Source organism: Erithacus rubecula (genome assembly GCF_903797595.1).
Source record: "Erithacus rubecula genome assembly, chromosome: 9".
Lineage (NCBI taxonomy): Eukaryota > Metazoa > Chordata > Aves > Passeriformes > Muscicapidae > Erithacus > Erithacus rubecula.
The window spans coordinates 23047228-23068430 of NC_136660.1; the positions used below are offsets into that span (position 1 = coordinate 23047228).

The window sequence follows — 21203 nt, forward strand, 5'->3', positions numbered from 1 at the left end:
AATAGTAACAGCAAAAATCACTTATATCACCACCATAAGGTGCTCTGAAAGCACACTGAAGTACAAACCTATGAAGCAATTTATTTAATACTCTATCAGCAGTCAGCAGGAGAACTAGGATTAGGAATCATGATGCCACATGCCCTGCACCAGCCAGTAAACAAAGAGAGCAAGAAAAAAAACCCCAATAATTAAAACAAGAACAGAAGCCCCATGTTCAGGATAAGAAGTCTCAAATTATTCTGATGCAAAATGGTAGAAGCATCCCAAAGCCAGTATGTTTAACAAAAAAGGCCATTTCAGCCTTACTGCTCTGTTAATCCAAAACCACAGATAAATAAATATAAGTGCAAATACCTGTTTCCTGGATCTTGGTAACTGTCAGTAACAAGAGTGGATAGAACACCAACTTTTTCCATTATTTGCTTTAACGAGATGGGGTTGCTATTTAAACCCTAAAGAGCTATGTGAGATAATCCAGAGGGTGCCTAGAAGTGTTCACTCCAAGTTAAAAAATAGACACTAGGGCAATTTGGTGGCTCAGAGTCAACCTAGTTCCTGCCTAATTACAATCACATTAAATGACAGTGCTCCCCAGAACAAATGATCTAGTGATTATCCTCTACCCGGAAAAGTCAACAAGCAGCACACGAGGGAGGTGGCCTCACAACCACACACACCAAGGAAAAGCCTCCCAAGAACTACACATCCATTTTATTTCCAAATTAAAATCTGCCTTGCCAACAGCACAGTAATGCAGGATCCTCTTACCAGTGACCTCTGCTAGAGAATGAGTAACATGCAGCTTGCATATTAATTCATCTTCAGACCTCACCTCCAACAGGTGCCAGCAGTGTTGTGTAACAAGGTCTGACAGTAACACCAGCTAAATAAAAGCTTTCATTAAAGTTGCCAGAAACTCCCTGAATATAAAACTCCACCATTTCTCCTCCCCAACGGATTTTTCCGATTCTGTATCTACAAAAATTTGATTCTGAACATTCTTGCCCGTAGCATTGAGACATGATTATGATATAGTCATGATACTCTGAGTCAGTATGCACTGCACCAGTTAAACCAGTCTCAACTGGGACTTCTGCCAACAATTATTATATGTTGAACATTCATCCATCAATTATGATGCAATTAGAAGTGCAGCACCTGAAAAAAAACATTCCAAGTAAAAATGACCACTGTAAACTATGACTATTCGAGTGGCATCTAGAGATAATTTTTTTAAACTTTTTTAGAAGTTTCATGGCCACAAAAACATTTATGTATGTATTTTAACGTAAGCTATTTTGCTTTTGGAAGTTTTCCCCCTTATTTCATCCGAATTAATTTACAACTCAAGCATATCAAATCTGGTGTACTTCATGAGAACAAGAATGTTAAATTGATTGGTCTAGGTATCTCCCCTGATATTTAAGTAAGCATGAAGCAAACAAACAGTGAAACAAGTTTTTTAAATTTCACACTTCAGAAAACTAAGCTTTCCTAGCAGCATTTAGAAAATCTGCTGAATGACTTTGAGCTCAACTAGGCTTTCACCACAGGTAACAAAAGCTAGTCCACTTATGCTCATCTGTAGATGTGGTGTAGCTGCCAAGCTCCTCCAGCCTTTCAGACTGGGCCCATAAAATAACTTGGACCAGCTTTAAGGTAACAAAATCATAATAGGTTTAAATTCAATGTTCTTATTGGTTTTGCTTCTAAGTCACTTTAGATTCATGTTTTCAAGGATTTTTCCTTTAGCTACTGGATTAAGAATAAAAAGAGACAAAAAAAAAAAACCACTGAAAGAAAAAGAAGAAAAAGAAGAAAGAGAAAGAAAATAATCTTGACAATGACACCTAGTATTTTCTATTTCTCTTTTTTCATAACATTTGCAGTCCTTCAGCAATATCCAAGAGTCAGAGCATACCTGGACCTTAGTGAAACAATTCTACATCCTACAACTCATAGCTGTGACCAGCACATAGTCTGCACCTGAAGCATTAATAAAACAGCAAAAAATATCAAATACCCAAAGGGAAATAACTTCAGTCATACTCTATCATGTTAAGTTTGCACTTTTTAAAGTAACATTACATCTGTTAACACTACGACCATGAAAAGTACCAGAAATAGAAATCTGACAACACTGCCTCTGGAATGAGGTTGTTTCAGATTCTCACAATACTGGATTGTCAAAATAACTCCCATGAAACTGCTATACCAAAGCCATTAATAGCACAGATTTATACTACAGTCTTGGCATCAGGTTCTCTCATTCTCTCCCATTCCCTCCCTCTCTCTCTCTCTTTGAAAGAGGATAGCAATTCCAAAACAAAAATGTGCCTCTCCTTAATGTATTTCCAATGCTGTGCTTTCCATGAAAATCTGATATGCTAGCAGCATTTCTGCTCACTATATTTTGCATAAGACATTTCTAGATGGTAAGAACAGGTACCTAAACTTTACCACAGACAAATTTTGGGCTATCAGTTCCCAGCTCCTAGTGGGAAACCCTCCTTTACATGATTGCACTCCCATATTCCATACGGAGATTCTTTCTGAAAGTAAGGATTTCTTACACAAGTAAGGATAAACATGATGAGGCCTTGAATGCATGAGCTCTTAAAGACTAGCACGCCTTCCTTTGGATCCTGTACAACATTTAGCAAACTGTCAGCACTTAACCACAACAAATGTTAAGGAAATACTTAGAAAAAAAATACAGGCATTACTCTGACTTGATTTCCATCAAACTGAATCAGGAGTAACACAGCTGAAGTTTTAAAGAAATTTATGACACAAAGGTAAACCTGTCAATGACTGCAACAAGGTGAAGATATTTTGAAAGGGAATAGATAAAATCCTCTCTTCTTACATGCTATATATAGTTGCATTCATTAAATGCTTCCACATCTGACAAACCAGCTGACAGAGAGATTCAAGTAATGCCACCTCTTAAGACTTGTTGCTCAAACATATTCACTGGAAATTGGAAAGCTTCAGAAACGCAACACAGGATCCATTACTTAGCCCTGGATACTGCAACTTGCACAACCTGGTAAATCACATGATGCACTAAGGCATTTTTCTCAAATTAGATTCCACTTGGAGAATCAAAAGATATCTAACAGTTCCAAAACACTTCCCCAGAAATACCACCGACGTGAATCACAAATGCAACGTGGCATTTAAGCATGAGGTTGAGAAACTTGACTTCTTTTTCAGTTTCTACATCAGACACCCATTTCCCCTTCTGCTGAATATCCTCTGATCATCACACTGTATGACTTCTCAAAATAACCAAGCTAAACTTTGAAAATACACCTCCCAAAAACAGAATACTGACAAATACTAGATGCTGTTGTTTTTAACTCTGTAGCAGTCCAGACATCTGATAAGGATATGGACTTCAACCAAACCTCCAATGTGATCTAGTAAAAAGATCACCCAGTGTGTGCATTTTGATTCCCAAACTATAAACTAAGAGTAATAACGTTTGAACTCTATCTTCTTTATTTACTGTAATTGTTTTACAGCAAAGATGGTTTTAGGTACACCTAACAGTGAAAAAGCTGGGCCCTCACCTAGTGCTCCTGCACACTCCTGTGGTCACACAGTTAAACACACTAGGTGTAATTCTCAAACAATTTCTGACCCCATTTGATCTCCTCCTTATTCATATTTGTGCATTTCAGTGTCTAAGGCTCTGCTCTCCCAGTGTGCACCGCAATAATTATGATAAAACCTCTGCCACTGAGCATTTACTGACTTGAAAGCTTCTATCCAAGATCTGACTTTGATTAATCTTCACAATAAGAAGCATATCCTCTCTCACTCTAGTACATGTATCTCAACTCAGCTGTCTGCAAACTCCTGCAGGCCAGTACTGCACCATCTCCCAAGCTCTCTTCTACCAACACTTCCACGCAGAAGATAAGAACAACCTTCCTGTTTAGCTAACAAGCAGTAAAACCCCAAGCAATGTGGGGTTTGTGTTTATCTTGGAGCTCCAGGGATGACTGACCGGTGATAGGCTTCCCGGCGGTATTTCTTCAGAGCGTGTCCGTCCATGTTTGCAGGGAGATCTGCTGCATTCTGAAGTCGGTCGCTCCATGAGGTTGTCATCTTCAAATGCTTACTTATTTCTGAAAGAGATAGAAAAGAAGAGCTTGCTTAAGTTCAAGGTTTGTTTTGCCAGAAAATTGTCTGTTTCCTGGTATGAAGGAACTCCTGTGCAACTCAGGAAGTCTTGCAAAGTACCCAGTGGAATGACCTGAGCATGCAGGTCAAGTAAGATACTCTTTGAGATGTTAAAACAGAGAGCTAGGAAGGCTGTTCTACTTGTCTGCAAAGATACCCCTATCCATTGTGAAAATGCATTTACAAACAGAGACCTTGTTTTCAAATCTAAAAAGGAGTATTTTTGGCTCTAGAGTTACTAAAATGCACTAGCTGTAGGTGATAGAAAACCCTTAATACATGAGATGCATTCAGCAGTGTAAACCGTACAAGCCCCACTGGGACTGACCTTGCCACTTTTGCCATAGAATGAAAACAAAGAGCCTTGTCCCTGGTCATTTGATCTCTAAGCAAAGACAGAGCTTCAAACTGATGCTAAATTAGCAGAAACAATTGGAAGGAAAGTAGAAAGATGATCCTTTGTCCTCTGCAGGTCAGACACATTCAGGCAGAGCAAGAACACGCTGCAAACCTGTAACATGAGCGATGGAAATATTCACCAGCGGATCTTCACGAACATGAGCACCCCTTCTCAAGTGCTGGCTGTCACAACCAAACCACAGACAGTCCCCATCAGGAGGGCCCTGCTGTGAGGAAAGAGGGGTACCTTTCCCAATTTTGTTTTTAGCACATGGGGGCAATCCTGCTTGCTGCTCCTCCAGCCAGACACATGTGCTGCTGTATTCCCTAGCATAGGTGGGGTTATGAAGCAGCCCCATGGTGGGTCAGTTCAGCTCACCAGTCCAAGTCCTCATCTATCCAAACCAACTGACCAAATGTGAGGAAAGGCTAGTAGCCCCCAGTGGTCAGCTGAACCCAGGCTGAAACCAGCTCAACCTGCCACAATGCTGTCATTAGAGCTGGTGGGGAGAACAGGGTGGGACACACAACCCACAGTGATACCAAATCAGGCATTGCATGAAACCACATTCTTGTGTAACCCACACAACTGCTGGACTGCAGGCCTTGGCTTGTTTGCTCTTCTTAAAAGAAACAAAACCACCCACAAACTACATGGGTAATGATATAGCAACTACATCTGGACGCCTCTAAAATACAACTGCATTCATTTTACAGAAGGGAATGATTCCAGCCAAGTAGAGAGCAGAGCAAGTGTTCAAACCAGTGCCAGAAGTCACAGTGCTCTCAGTGTCACAAACATGCTCCTCAAGGAAATCTGAATAACGTTTTAATTTTAAATTCTATTAAAGAGCAACAGTTCCAATTGTCACAGCACTTCTTAGTATATTTACTTACTAGCTGCTGGTCATAAATACCAAACAGAGAGCAAACAAACAGCTTGTCTGTAAAAAATACACTCATCCTCCTCTTCCAGCATTCTCTGCTTGTCTCCCAGTCACTATAACCAAGGTTTACAAATGCATCTTCTGCCACATCCTAAAGGTCACCAAATCTAGGCCCTGGCAGGCAGCCCAAGAGACCACATGCCATTGCTGAGAGCAATCCTCCCGAATTCCCTGCAACACACCCAGGAGAGGAGGTCACCACAGAGAGGGTGATGGGCCAATTCAGCCAGCCACAACTTCCACAACAGGGCATGCAGGGAGAATCAGCTTCCAAAATAGCCCCAGCCACAGCCACCAAGGGCTTTACAAGTAATTACCAGCTATCTATTTAAGCCGTGCCCAAAGGCAGACAGAAGGCAGCACAGGACACAGAACTCAACGCCCCTGAAGCACTGACCTGTTCCCATTTCACTGGGAAGGCAGGGCACTGCCTGCTGCAAGGCTCCTCTGGGACAGCAAGGGCTGCTCAGGAGAGGAGCAGAGTCCCTGCAAGGCTCACAGGCTCAACCAAGACATGCAGCAGAGAGAGTGAGTTGGTAAGACCTCAAGACAGCAAACTGCAGAAAGGGCTTGTGCTTTCTGAGGGTGGGAAAGCATCTACCCCATGGACATTTCAAGATGGTCCAGATCATCACCATCTTGGTCTATTTTGAAGCTACTAGCCTAGAGCTCCAGATTCAGATCCCAGAGACATACTCATTGAAGACCTCTAAAAGGCACCTTAAAAAGCTGTTGCATGACTGGCCTTAGACAGCTCTGGGTCTAGGTCTTCCAAACAAATCCAAATCCAAGCTGTTTAGAAGGGGTACACCTCCCAGCCAGACACATAGCAAGATTCAAAGATTTACACCCACAGACTATCCCAGAGACATTGTGTTCTGCCAGCCTCTTCCCATTTCTTCTGCTTCCCATCACCACACCACCACACCAGATGCTGACACAGGTACTGCTTCCAGAGGCCATCTATGCCAGACAGCTGACAGTATCCAAGAAAATACCCTATAATCCAGATGGCAGAAGAATTTTAGCAGACTACCTTTATAATAGCCATTCTAAAATAAGGAATCAGTGAAGCAATTTGAGCTCCGATGTGATGAAACCCTCCTCTACAGTACAAAATATCAGACAGTAGAATTTTGTGTGTGTTGGGATTCAAAAAGCTGAGACTTGAGGAAACCACAAAAAACTGAGTTTCCATAATTAAGCAAAAAGGCCTGAATTATTTTAATAATCCAGCAGTATTTTGCTGTAGATGCAATCAACAGAGTTTGCAGGCAGGATGAGGTTTGTAGACAGAGGCAGTATCTTTTATTAGACCAACTGGTATGGCTGGAAAAAATAGACAGGCTCTTGGGTACACAAGCCTACATGAATTTTCAAATTCTGAAGGTTCCTCTAATGAAAAATATTATCTCTACCTTCAGGTTTTGCCCTGATTTATCAAAATATTTCTTCTAATGTTCACACAGCATTAAGTAGCAAAAAAAATATGCTACAGGTTTCTATTACATGCACTCAAAGGCAGACTTACAGCTTAGCAGGCTCCACTGACACTGTGACAACAGCTTGCTGCCCTGAAACAAAACAGTGACAACTGACAAAATATATTGTGAGGGATCTTCACCACCCAAAAGTCTAACTAATGCAAAAAGCCTCATGGACTTCACTGAAATTATTCTGTGCTTTAAAGGCACAAAAATAAGCCTGCTTGCATGGGTAAGAAACCTGGGACCTGGTCCCTGAATGCAAATTCCCTCTTCCAAATAGAGAGAGAAAAACAAGAAGGATAGAATCACTCCATACACTTGTAAGCCACTGGAATAAACATCTAAGAGAGCAGGCAGACAGCCGGGCAGGATTCTCAACTCCAAGCAACTGAAATATGATGCATCTTTCTTTAGTTACAAATCTATTTTTGCAATCAATAATCTGTAAATAGCTTCACATAAAAATAGAAATCTTTACATAGATAAAGCATGTCAGAACACATCCCCATAATTTATTGCTCCTTGCTTGTGCTGTCTTAATTAAGCATCTGATAGCATTTATGGTAGAGGATTCCTTTTGAAAAGATATTTAAATCTCAGCTGCAAAGTTTTGATACAGTTGTTACCCAGCACGTAAGCTTTGGCCCAAAAGAAAGTGAGATTTTTAGCATATATTTTGAATTCAATCAATTTGCCAGACTTTAGATGATTTAAAATATTATCCATACTGTATTTTTTCAAATACTCATATAAATTAAATAAAATGTGCCAACGCATTTTCCTTCAAATTTTATTATCACTTGTTAAATCTTTTTTGAACAGCAAATAGTTAGAAATTTCTGCACCTCATAATATCTGACATGTTCATGCTAAATGCACTGACTGCCTCTCTTTTTTTCTGAGTTCATCTTGATGCTTTGATGATGCAATGCCAAATCAGAGGCATACACACTAAACGTGGAGAAGAACAAAACTCTGGTGACAATCCCACTATTTCCTGGAGATTCTCCCAGAGTTTATACAGCTGAAAACAAAAGCATCCCTAACTGAAGCCAACGTTGTAGTGTACTCACACTGACTCACCGTGCACTACATCTGCCTCTTCTGACATATTCTGCTCAAGAATCATTAATGCCTTGGCAGCACAGCCCACTCACGTACGTGCACAGTGGAAAGAGAACAGAGGGAAAACCATCACACCAAGGGTGGCTCCTTAGGAGCTGTGTCTAGTCAGAGCCTGTGGGAGTACAGACGAGCCTTGTGACGCCCCTGCCAAGCCTGGAGCAGCTCCTGGCTCCCCACTGCAGTGCTGCTCCACCCCAAAGTGCTTTGTGGGGTCTCAGCAAGGGAGGAGAGAACCATCCTAAAATCCTGAGGACTGGAAAAAGCGAAGGGAGCAGGAATAGGGTTGGCTTGTTCATGACTTGTGGCAAATTCCTAGTCTGGGTTATGACACAGCCTCAGGAACAGGGCAGGGGAGGGGAAAAGTGATCTTTTCTGCAGCTTAGGGGACCGTCCATGTGAGGATGGTCAGGAAAAGCAAATGACTCACTTCTAGGAGCATTCCACTCCCTCCACTGAGGGCAGAAGTAGCTTGCAGCTTGCTCAGGCTAGACACTTGGGACAGCAAGCACTGGAGGAGGTGAAATCCACACAGGTTAGCATCATACCTCCTCCATTCTCTGGGATGGACAGAGAAAAGTGGCCAGGACTGTGGCACCTCCCAGTGCCACTGTGAGCAGGGGCTGGGCAGGCTCCTGGACTCACCAGAAGTGCCACTCTGCACCTGCAGTCCCAAAGCACTTCACCAGCTCCCATTCACATAATACATTTACAGGCAGCAAAAGTGCTGTCCCCATTTTGTCAGCTAAGGATAGCAAGGCACAGAGAAGGTAATAACACAGAGCAAGTGGGAATCAAATGCAGAAGCACTAATTCCTCAGTCCCTGTGCTAAAAGTCAGCCTGAGCTCCTAGTGCTGTCAGGATGAATCACAGACACACTGCATGTTCCTAGCACAGTATACTTTTACACAAATTCAAATTTCAATACTTAGCATCAACTGGCAGACACAGAGAGGTCAGCTTGTATTTCTGTGTGACAGAAGCCACAGGGCAGCAGCTTCTGATGGGCTCCAAGACACAGGGATTGCATGGATGCCAAATGATGGTGATTTTATTCTGAATTGTAGCCCTAGCTCTGTTAGTTCACATAGCTCCTTCCCTCTCCCCCACAACCCTGAGATGACAATTCAAACCACTCTTGACTTTTGCTGCCAACACTTCTGCTTGATGGCCAAAGGAAAATTGTTTCCAAAAGGTGTTTTTAATTAGCGATGCTTTTTGAAAATTACTGTGCCTGTGTTTTCAGAAATAAGCAGTGATGCTTTTAAATGATCTAAACCAGAAAACTGACTTTTTTTTCTCCCCTCCTTGTGTCTGAAGTTAAGTTCTTGACTTAAGATCTTCCACTTTGGTGTGGCTGCCTATCTGACAGCAAAGCTTCACGTTCATTATGGCAGGACGGGCAAAACACATCCTTCATATTAGAATATTAAATTACTTCCAAGAGACACTTCAAAGAGTACTCTCACTCATGGTAATTAAGGTTGGCTTTAAGCAGGATAATTCTGTATACTGATTACAGGGTATTAAAGAAGTAGAGAGCTGCTGTTAAGAACCTGTTAAGGTTAACCACAGATGTGTAGTCAGTTTACAGGTGCCACTTGTGGTAACCAAAGATCCACTGGATTAAATTAGATTGGTAACACTCTCCTTGCTCCATGGATCATATTAAACCTCCTATCCCCAAGCCTACGATCTCTGACACTGTCTCTAACTCTTCCTACAGCAAGGGGGTAGCAGTTACTCTTGGACACCATCACAGTGCTTACATCATGAAACTGCTTTTTCAAGAGCATGCTTTTAGTGAAATTTGTAAAGCATTCCCAGTTGTATGTTCATTTGAATATGGTCTGACTGATAGGCAATGGTAACTCATGGACTATTTCTGAGTGGGTAAGATAGAAGAAAGGAGAATTCTACTCATCCCATTTCTTATGGGATTTGATCTCATTTCAGGCTGAATTTTATCTCTGTTTTAATGCCAGATGCTAAAGTAATGTCTGTGTATCAAATACATTGTAAAATACATTTAACAAAACCCTACTTATTTTACATGGATTTTTAAATCAGAATATTTCTACTGACAACCATACCCACAGAGTGACTGTGCAGTTCCTAGAGCTACAGAAATACTCCAGGACCCAAATGCATCAGACTAAAACCCAGAAGTACATTCATTTGGAGTTTCTTCTCGAGTCCATCCATTTCTATCCAAGAAGTTCTATTCTTTCAGGAATTCAAATCAGCACTAGTTCATTAAAATATTTTAAGTATTATTTAATTATCATCAATGCTATGGATGGTTAGAAGAGAATTTGGAAAAATGATGAAACCTGCAGTGCAACTCTCAGGAGCAAACCTCAAATCTGACCCTCTGTACCATGAGACCATCCATTCCCCTCATCTATCTGCAATGAGTTTAATGCCTTGAAACAGGAACTCTATTCTCTAGTTAGCTAAGCATATTTTCTACACTCCATATAGCTCATGCTTCTCACTATCTCTTCCAGAACTACCATTGCAGTTATTTCCAATTTACTGCTTCTTACATAAAGAGCTTGTTAGGGGTAATAGCTTGTCCACTTCCTTAACATTAGTGTACCCCATTCTCCCAGCACTAAAAAAATAAAGAAGGACCATACTTAAGGAATGTGAGACTTGATCCAGAAGCACAAGAGCTATGCCACAGAGAAGAATTAGCAAACATGAGTTCTCAAAGAAATGCTGCACCTGCAGGTCAAATATGATCCTTGGATGTACATGACTACCAAGCAGGACTCCATTGTCTCTCTCAGACTCTGACACAGACTCTGCTGGAAACCTGTCTTCAGCTGGCTGTCCCCATTCAGAATGACACTGATTACACTGAGAAAGGAATAAGCTGGGAGAGAGAGTAAGGCTGGAGTGGAAGGCTGCCAGTGTACAGAGTAGCTCTGCAGGTGATGTGAAAATGGTCTAGGAGCATTTGCACACAGGCAAGCAGCCTGACTGTGGAGGGCTTTCAGTCCAGCAATGACAGAACGAGACTCCGTGACTGGAAGTTACATAAATCAATCAACACAAAAATATTAACAGAGAGGAGAGTTAGTTAAGAAACAACACGTTTATGAAATACTTTTTCCATCATCAGAGGGCTCTAAATGAAGTGTGGGGGTGTTTCAATCAGCTTTTTTTTTTTTTTTTTCAGAGTCAAAAATAAATGCAAAAAGTCAAATGGTCTGAGCTATACAGCAGGGCAGTCAAACTGAGTATCATGCCTCAGGAGACTTTTCCTCACCTTATACCCCAATGCCTCAGTGGATATGAGGCTGAGGCACAACCAGTATTCAAAAGAAAACTCCAGAGAATGGTTTCACGCGGACAGAAGGTGAATGGATAAACAAAGGCTCCTCTGAGCCAACACCAATATAAACCTGATGGCCCTGGGAAACTCTTCCTTGGGAAAAGGCCCCAGCAGCCTGCAGCAACCTCTGCCACAGAGGCTCCCAAACTGCTGTCCAATTGAGCACCTGCCAAAGGCAAGCACGGACCTGGCTACAAAGATGTTCTCACTGCCTTTTGTTTCCAGCTGTTACATTCCAGCAAGAAACACGTAACATAACTCAATTACTTTACTCACGTTGTTTTTCCCGTAAGCAATTCCTCTAGCTGCCCAGAGTCCTGAAAGATTAAAAACTAGAGGTGAATTTGATCCTTTTGTTATAATACAGCTCACCCTACAGAAATGTATAGTGTATTTATTCTAAAATATTTATCAGAGTTCCTATATATTCGCTTCAGTTGAAAAATTGGGCAGTAAACTTTGATGCCAATGCCCACCACAACAGGAATTCAATGTTTGAATGATACTTGCAAATACTATCTTTGCTGCACAGATGAAGCCTGACAGCGTGCCAACCAAGCTGTAGGTTAACATAAAGATCACAAAAGGCAGAAATGTCAGCATGGAAGTTCTGCAAATCAGAAAGGGAAGTCAAGACCATTTTTTTTTTTTTAATTCCAACTCTTTTTTTTTTTTTATGTCAGAACAATGTGCTGGCATGAATAGACAAATGTAATCCCTGGTACTCTGCAGGCAGAGCACTGCTCAAAGGAAACTGCCTGTTTCTCTTCCCTTCCCTTGTCACCCCTAAGTAGTGCCACTGATGCTCAGCCTGTTCAAGGGTCTATTCCCAAGTCAGGACAGCTGAACTGTGTGAGTCACAGTTCCCAAAGGGAAGAACAAGATGAGACGTGCCATCCCCAGAGAGAGAACTGGGAAGCCATCCTGCCACATACCAATTTCCAACCAAGGAGCAACTGCCACTCTAACCTGCTATTAAGGATTATACAACAGTAGCTCTTTTGGCAGCAGATCAGAGTGTTTCAAAACAATGATGCTTTTCATTAGCTTCCACTGTGTTTCGGGAAGCAATCACAGACCTAACAGGCCTTTCCAGAAGCAATACTGACAAAGTATTTGAGAAGCACAACTGGGCTCAGTGGCACAGTCATTCTGAGAGCATGCAACCAGGACAGCTTGGATAATGCAAACAGCCAAAAGCTCACTTCATCTTCTGAACACAGAAACTGAGGGAGGACATTTTTATTGTCTTTCCTTACTGACTGAGCTTACTGATAAAAAACCCTTGTCTCTGAAGATCACATCCCTGCTTCATTAATATTTTATGGGAAGGGCAAAGATACTTAAACTTCATTTTCGTTTTTTCTAGCCTTTAAAACGAAGAAGAAGGATTATTTTTGGAGACCCTTGAACCCTCTTGCATGCAGCACAGGCCCTCTCTACACATTTATGGGCTACACAAACAGATGTGACAGCAGAATCAGCATCTGACCCATCTCTGCAGGCTGGAAATACGAACTCACATCTCTCTCCAGCCTCAGCAGAAAGTATTCCCTGCTCAGCCCCAGTGAGGAGAGCCAACTGGCTGCTCAGCCTGAGTCCCAGGGCTCTAGACACAACCCTTGCCAAGGGACACACCACTGAATAAAGAACTGGGGAACACTGGCTCCTCCTCCCTTAAAAAAAGGGATTGAAAAAAATCCACTGAGATCAACAGCTGAAAACAATCCAATAATTCTGAGAACTGTTCTGTCAAAACTAGTGAGAACTTTCTTTCCTTGCTTAGAGTTTTGTTTTCCAGTACCATTCCCTTCTCCTCCCAGCTTCTTTAAGGAAAAAGCTGACCAAATGCTCATATACTAACCTGGTCTCTCTTCTTTTTGAAAACCTACCCACTAACTATGCCAGACAGAATAATACTCAGCAAAGCCAAGTACCTCATACACAAAACTCAGCCAATTTTCAGCTTGCTATTTTTTCACAAAACCCAAACCAAAATAATGAAACTCCACAGCTGTAAAGGGCACTGTGAAAATAAATACTGAGATAATTTAGTAAGGAGGATCTTGATTCTCTGCTATCCTCACATATAGGGCTCCAGATACAAACTACCCTAATAGAGACTTCCTGTTTTCATCCATAATCATGGTTACCCATCTCCCTTCCAAGAAGCCTTCCCTGAGGCTGATCCAGCCTTTCAGGTGACAGCCTGTGAGCAGGCTCAGCTCATCAAAATCGACCCTGGGCTGGCTCTCATGCTCTCCTGAAGTGCTCACAAAAGCCAGAAGTACAGCTTCCTCCTGCTCTGTGTTCCTCCTAGTTCAGTACCTACAGGTACCCCTGCCCTGCAAGCTGTGACACACAGAAGTCCCCTTTCTCCCCAAATGAGAGGCTGGCCAGTGCCTAGCACTCACCACAGACATCACAAGGACATGCACCCAAAACCTACCCTGCACTCTGTTCTCAGCAGGCAGCAGCTCCCTGCTGACATGAAACAAGCCACACAGACCTACCAGCCCAGCAAGTACAAAGATGGAAATTCAGGGAACGTGAAGACTGGACGTGTTTTGAAATGCTCTTACCGGGTGAAGTTCCCCTCCCCCATAAGAACAATTCATTACTTTTCTGACCTGTTTTTTTAATCAGAGGCAAATATAGTAATTATAGTCTGCCTGATTACAAATGAAATTACAAATCTGTCCTAAGGGCACAATACTGTCCCCACCTAGATGTTATCAGTCCCCAAATCTCATTTAATCTTGACAGATGTGTAGTAGAGGCACCACTACAGGAAACTCTACAAGTAAATTAATTTTACACATACTTTCTTTGCAGTATATGCAAACTCTTCCAAAAGACTGCTAATTTGTACAGCTTTTGTTAGGCATCCTATGTGACTAAATTCATCAGTAAAATAACTGAACATCTATGATGACACTGTGCTCTTGTTAGGTTTCTGGCTTCTCTTTGATAACCTAACTGACTTAGCTTTATCAAGTGATTCCAAAGACCTACATTAAACCGTTTTCCAACTGAATCAACCTCTTTTCTCTGGAAACTTATTATCTGTCCAAGCAAAGCACAAACCACTAAGTTAATTTGGGGGAACAGCCACCTTTCCATGGCCATTCAGTTCCTAGGGTTTAATACTAAATCAGTCCTGCTGACAGAGGAGACTGTTCCCTGGCAGGAGCAGAGGAGGACACAGAGTGTTGTCTCTGCATTTGTCTCAGCATAAGCAGTTCTCAGAAGGAACACGATGAAGTGACAGATCTACTTCATCAGCTGCAAACTGGAAGAAACCTGCCAGCCTGCAGGGTGAGAGAACATTAACAAACAACTAAGAAGGCATCGTTAGCACATCACCTGAGCTGAGAGTTCCCAACACTGAACCTTCCCTCTGGCCAAGATTTCTCTCTTCAGGGAACCTCAAGTATCTTGATGTAGGCTTCCAGATGTGTTCAACAGTGCAGTCTTGTCCTGCTGCAGAGAAGCAAACAGCTTGGATCCCCTGGGTTCTCAGACACCTTTAAAAAAATCTGTCCCTAGCAGAGCAATACAAAAAGCCCTAATTCACCCAGGACTTATTTTTCAGCGTATTATCTTACCTGCTGTAGCCACTAAAAAAAAGAGCTGACCACACGCCCAGCCAGCACAAAGCCTCCTGGGCAGCCACAGAAATGCCTCCTCCTAATTGCTTTCAAATCAGCAAATGAAAAACTCCCAGCCTTGCTTTGAGCGTCACAACATGAGAACACAGTTCTCTACATGTTCTAACCTTTCCAATATTTGCTCCTGACCCCACCAGCACGCATTGATTTATGAGGCCTCACAGTGCTTTTTATTACTGTTTCTGTTAATATCTACTCTCTACATGTCTGTGAAGAAAAATGTGGTAGATGAGTAAAACACTGTTAGTTTTTCATCATCTGTTCCCTCCTGATTGCTCAAGTTTAGCAAGCAAAGTATTTTGGCCTTGGCTCATAAAACTGCCACTGCAATATTGAAAGAGAAGTCAAAACACATGTAAAACAAGAGGTTAAGAACCTGCCTAATCCCTTATCACATTAAAAAAAAAAAAAAAAAGGAAAGGTTAAATTGCAAACTCTTAGAAAGGCTACAGCGTTATTTTGACCAGACATGAAAAAGCCCCCAAATTATTGAAAGCTACAGATGGACACTCCATTTCAGATCACAGCAAGTAAAACTCTTTACAATTTGTATAAATTTGCTCATTAAATATACATCTGCTGATGATTGCAGGAATTACATTTTAAACATACTCTCTATAAAATCATTCTATTTCAATACCACTATAAGGATGATCCTAATAAACAAGAGATCCCGTGCAAGACACATTCTGCTCAAGATGTCTGCAGACACCAAGTGGTTAAGGGTACATGGAAGCTAATGCCTTCTAGAGGCTAAAATCACATAATTAACTTAAAAGAACTTAGCAGAAGATCATCTGGTATACCAGTCACTGCTTAGGACAGACTCTGTTGGGAAGAGCACACATTTTCAGCTAGAGAAGATGGGGTTTATCTTTACTTACCTGAACCACTTACAGCTCCAGGCAAAAAAACTAATTTTTATCCTTTTTCCCTAGCAGAGTTCTACCCAGCCCTGACTGCTGAATTCTTGCTTTTAATTACAGGTGGAATACAGTGGTCTGCTGGCCACTTCTTCCTTCAGAGAGACCCAGCTCACATGTTTGTATTTTCCTTTAATCTATGCTTTATATTTATTTTTTTTTTTTTAACCAAAGTAAGCAATGGAGAAATGCAGCATTCCCAAACACTGAAAGACTCAAGATAGGATGTCTTGCTGACCTGCCCTTAAACACCACTGATGCACCAACTGATACTTCCAGCATGAAGGGGAAAATGAAATTTGACTCCTACCTCAGTTTCCAAACAGCAGAACTAACAGATGATTTACCAGTCTGGCTTGCTTCTATGCTAAATTCCTCTTTCCAGCTTCATTCAGCCACTGTTATTCAATGATGAGAAAGCTACAGGAACTGAACTGGAAGAGCAGTTTCCAGGGTCAGTCTCAAGTTAACTGATGCTCAGAGCACCTGCAATTTATGGTCAACAGATCAGTTTTTTTCTTTAGGGAATGAACTCATCCTAACCCAAAAGAACACAGAGAGAGTACCACCATAAAAGTGGAACTGAACAAGCAATGAAAAAGAAACTATTATGCAGCTATTATGGACATCTATTCTTAAAAGCTCTCAGGGAATACTGCATGCATGGGGTGTCAGAAAGGACATGATTTAAGCAGGGCACTTGGGACCAAATTTTACAGCCCTTTCCTGTGACTTCAAAGGCCACCTACATCTTTGCACAGTCTTGAAATGGAACTGCTTTGTAACATCTAAAAAGATCACAGAGAAACATTTGAAATACCTTTGCCAACATGTTTAGCTATTCCTTTGGGTGGGGGGAAGGTATCTTGGAGACAGAGAAAGCAAACAAAACCAACATTAAAAGATTATTTATTTTTGATTGCAACTGTTCTATTTAATGACTTCCAAAATTACCTATGCTGCCTGCCCTTTGGTGGCACTTATTCTTAGATGTTGTTATTGGTAATTGCCATGTTATGATTACAAAGCTCTGGCATAAACCTCAAGACCTCTTTTGGGTTCTGAGAGCAGAATATTCACATGCTCTTCTCTGACCTCATGTTCCTAATTATTCACTGTGCATGCCCATGTGTAACTCACCACCAACTGAATCAACCCAAACAACAGCAGATTTCAGCTAGACTAGAGAACTCCAGATGCTTTATGCTAAACCATCTTCAGTCTTTTGAATTTACCTTCCTTTCCAGGTTACTTTACAAACTGACTACAAAGTTTCTCTTGTTATACACCATGGCCAGACACACTGCATTTGATGCAAATGCCATGAGTAGCATGGTCCAAGCAGTAAAGTATGAGGCTGATTCCCATCCACAGTTAACATCCTCCACGGGAGATAAGGAGCACTGCTTTCAGCAGCAAACGCTGCCTGAACAGCTAAATGTTTCCTCCTGAACCCAATGGACACAGCTGGGATGCAGCTGTTCCTACCACAGCAGTGCAGGCAGCAGCTGCTGCCAGGGAAAAGGCAGCAGCTCGCACAAGAGAGGGACAACCCACCCAGAAGGTCTCACAATCCAGATCCAGACACCACAACTGCCAAAACTGGACCACACCAGTTGGAAAATATTTTGGGGAAGTGTACCTTCCTGGAAGGTTCAGTGAGAAGTTGCTTCCTGAAAATCTAGCAAATCTCTTAAGAGTTTTGTCTATTATGCCAATATTAACAGGGAGAACTACAAGGCCTGGGTCAAAGCCAGCTAATCCAAAGGCCTGCTCTTAAATACTCAGTGGAAAACCACCGTACTTTAGAGCCTCCTGTAGAAATATGTACAGCAAATCTGTTTTACTCCTTCCTCTGAACCAACTGTGCTAAGCAAGGTTCAATGGTAATCTTGTAGTAACCACATAAGCAAAATACCAAGTCTTTGAAAATATCTGGAACACAACTAGGAGCTGTGAATACTTTACAACTAAATTAAGCTAAGTGTGGACCACATGATGACTTCAAGGAGCTTTGGTTTTTAAATAAAATCACTTGTGGTGGAAAGAGCGGGAATGGCAGTTACAGCAACCACAACTGCCTTTTGTACAGGCTGGGTACAGCAGGAGCTGCACTAGAGAACACTGCCCCTGCCACTTTCCAATCTCAGAAAAATCACATCTCCTTGGACCTCCCTTTCTTCTTCCATCCACCTACAGAAGCTCTGCCCACACATTCTTTCAGTTTCAAAAGAGAAACCAACAGGTTTCAGTCCCAGTATTATTTCTATAGCATTTCTCATTACTGTGGCTCCTGGTCTCCACATCTGACAGGCTCACACCTTTGCAGAACTTTAGTCAGTTTGAGCTGGAATGATGCACAGGGTAAGAACCCACTTCTTTGTTAAGAGAAGCATGCAGATGATCACAGTGGAGTCTCCAACCTCCCCAGTTTAGTCAGAATGGTGTCTCTAGCGAAACCACCAAAAAAAGGCTGACTATGCTGGTAAATCCCACAGCAGGTATTCATGCCCAGAGGATGATAAATTAAGGTCATCAGCAAGCCACAAGTTTAACCTCTACCATGCTGTACCAGACTTGAAAAGGTGATAGGACTAAAAGTTCTGGTACACAGCCACTCACTGCTCCTATGTCTGGGGACCCATTTTTCCAGGAAATAAGAGTAAATCTGCTTTTGATTTTATAGCATGGTGCACACACTGTTACACATTCAGGTAATAGTAAAGATTCAACACAGACTGCAGTGGGTTTTTTAGGCTGAATTACACAGGCTCTCTCCTCGACCTCATACTGCCATATAAAAAATTTATTTCTCCAATTATGGCTTCATACAGCCAGGTCTCCCCAGCACCTTTTTAGCCCTGCAAACACATGCATGGGATTTATTAACCATATTTATGTAGGCAGATTTAGATTATCAGCTGCTTACAGTGGCTACCTTTAAGACAGATGCAATTTTTTCCAGATGTTACTTAAGGTCTGTTTACCATACATAAAGTTCTATTTATTGTATATGCTGGATTCTCTCTGCAGTTGTGTTAAAGAAGCAGACTGATGTTATACACATGATCTCTGTGTAGAGTGCAAAGTCCCAGGTTTTAGGAACCATTCCAGTTAATAAGTCATAATGATTAAAAAACAAAATACTCATTGCTCATTGCTACAAGCATCATAATCATGACACATAGTAATTTCTTTAATAGCACAAAACAGACAGTATAAAATAGGAAATATTTATATCAATGTGCTCTTCGAAGATACAAAGAATAGGATTCAGCACAGAATAGCCAACTCTTGAAGACTTGGATTGTGGCCATTTCAAATAAAATTCAAATTATATTTGTGCTGCTGACACTAAACAAATAAAATTTTAAAAGTAGATGCAGTACAAGCAGTAAGTGAGGAATTCCCATGCACTGACTTGGAAACATCTCTTTCCAAACCCATCCCAAAGAGCCAGGCAAGGTTTCCCCTCCCGGGCACATTCTGTTCAGTTTTCTCTCCTATTATTCTCACTGCTGAAGAAGCCACAGCTGTTTTATATCAGGATGCCCAGTGTTTGTGGGCCTGGTGCAGAACAGGCACTGCGAGCTCATCCCAAGGCACATCACTCAGGCTGGTACAGAACTTCCTCAGTTTCCCTTGGTGGAGCAGGAGCGCCCTGCTCTCTTCATGGCTTTACATTGGATGGATGGCAGGTATTTCTTATCCTGGGGTGTTCTTTCAAAGGAGAGAAGACAAGGCACAGGCCTGCAGAACAGCGAGCCAGTTCCTATGACAACTTTCCACTGCAGCCTGGCTAGAGACCATTAATCCAGTTTCCCCAGGCCAAGCAGCTTCTCCGTGGTAACGCTGCTTTGTGTAGGATTGTCACCAGTGCCCAAGCAATGGCAAATTCCATGGTACTGTTCACCCAGACCCCACAGCACTCCCTAATTCAAAGTTCCCGCAAAACGATGGGTTCACTGAGTGTAACTGCACGACTGCACTTCTGTCCCTTATGCAAGATTTTCAGAGAAGAGCTGTGATCAGCCCTTCTTCCTGCATCTCCTCTCAAGTCTGTATCTACAATTCCTGCAGGATTCAAAGGTTGCAGACCCTCTCAGCTTGTCCTGGAGCACCAGACCAGCTCTGCAGCCGGCCTGCGCCATCCCCAGATAACAGCTCACACTGCAACAGCTCACCCACCCACCTGTCACTTTGCAACAAGCATTCTTTTATTATGCTGAACTGCTAGTAAGAGTTATGATGTGATTAAATAAAGACCGTATTCTAAGAGTTTGCTTCCTTTCTACTTCCAATGCAAAAACATTTTACTTGTATATTTTTGAAGGAAATAAAACATTCCTTTCAGTGCTCCCCAAAAAGCACAATATCACAATGTTTACCAGCAAACATCACACTAAGCTTTCTGTTAAAAAGAAAATAAAAATTCCCCTGAAAGTTAAAAGAAGTCTAGGATAAATATTTCTAGTGATTTTAAGAAGAGTCTATTAGCATTCTCTTCAAGTTATATTAGGAATAAAACATGACAAGGAGTGACAGCTCTAAGGGAGAGATATTACTATCATTATCATTATGATTAAAAATTGCCTACAAACTGGAAATTTGCCTGGGAAAGTTTCAGCCTGCATCTGATTTTCACTAGCGTATACCCTAGAATCGTCGTATAACACTACTGCTACCAGTGCAAATATACTAACAGGCTGCTAATTTCAAACCTCAGCTGAAAACATCTCTCCATTCTTACAGCTTTTCTCCCCATTTCTCTCTGCAATTGTACTTAATTCAATGGAGCATTCTGAACGCAGTTCGGTGGTGCATTAGCCATACAATTTGTTTGAATGACGCTGTACAGAGTAAAGGTTGTATTGTGCTATATAATGAAACCACGTCTATGCTTGAACAAACCTCAACTGCTGTTAATCAAACCAGCAAGTTCCTGAACGATCTTTTGGACACTGGACTAATGGCAATAGATTATTTTAAACAGCAGTTCTACTCTAAAATATGTTTAGGTTGACACAGGCTGACAGGGACAGTGATAGACTTCCTGAGCTAAGCTGATTGATTTGCATGTAAAACACTGGGGTTTTTGCCCAGTGCTGGAACT

At 41.7% G+C, this 21203-nt stretch overlaps 1 protein-coding gene across 6 annotated transcripts in view; it reads right to left on the minus strand.

The window, feature by feature from the left end:
* NT5C2 (5'-nucleotidase, cytosolic II) overlaps positions 1-21203 on the minus strand; it is a 60319-nt gene that overhangs the window by 37729 nt on the left and 1387 nt on the right. For 3 of the 6 annotated variants that reach the window (XM_079312046.1, XM_079312049.1, XM_079312051.1), the window contains exon 2: positions 4022-4142. In XM_079312046.1, the coding sequence (XP_079168172.1) occupies positions 4022-4122 (101 nt within the window). In that variant the 5' untranslated portion in view covers positions 4123-4142. Of the gene's footprint in view, positions 1-4021; positions 4143-14862; positions 15195-16400; positions 16577-21203 lie in introns of those variants that run through there. The other 3 variants (XM_079312048.1, XM_079312050.1, XM_079312047.1) reach the window with 2 other exon arrangements.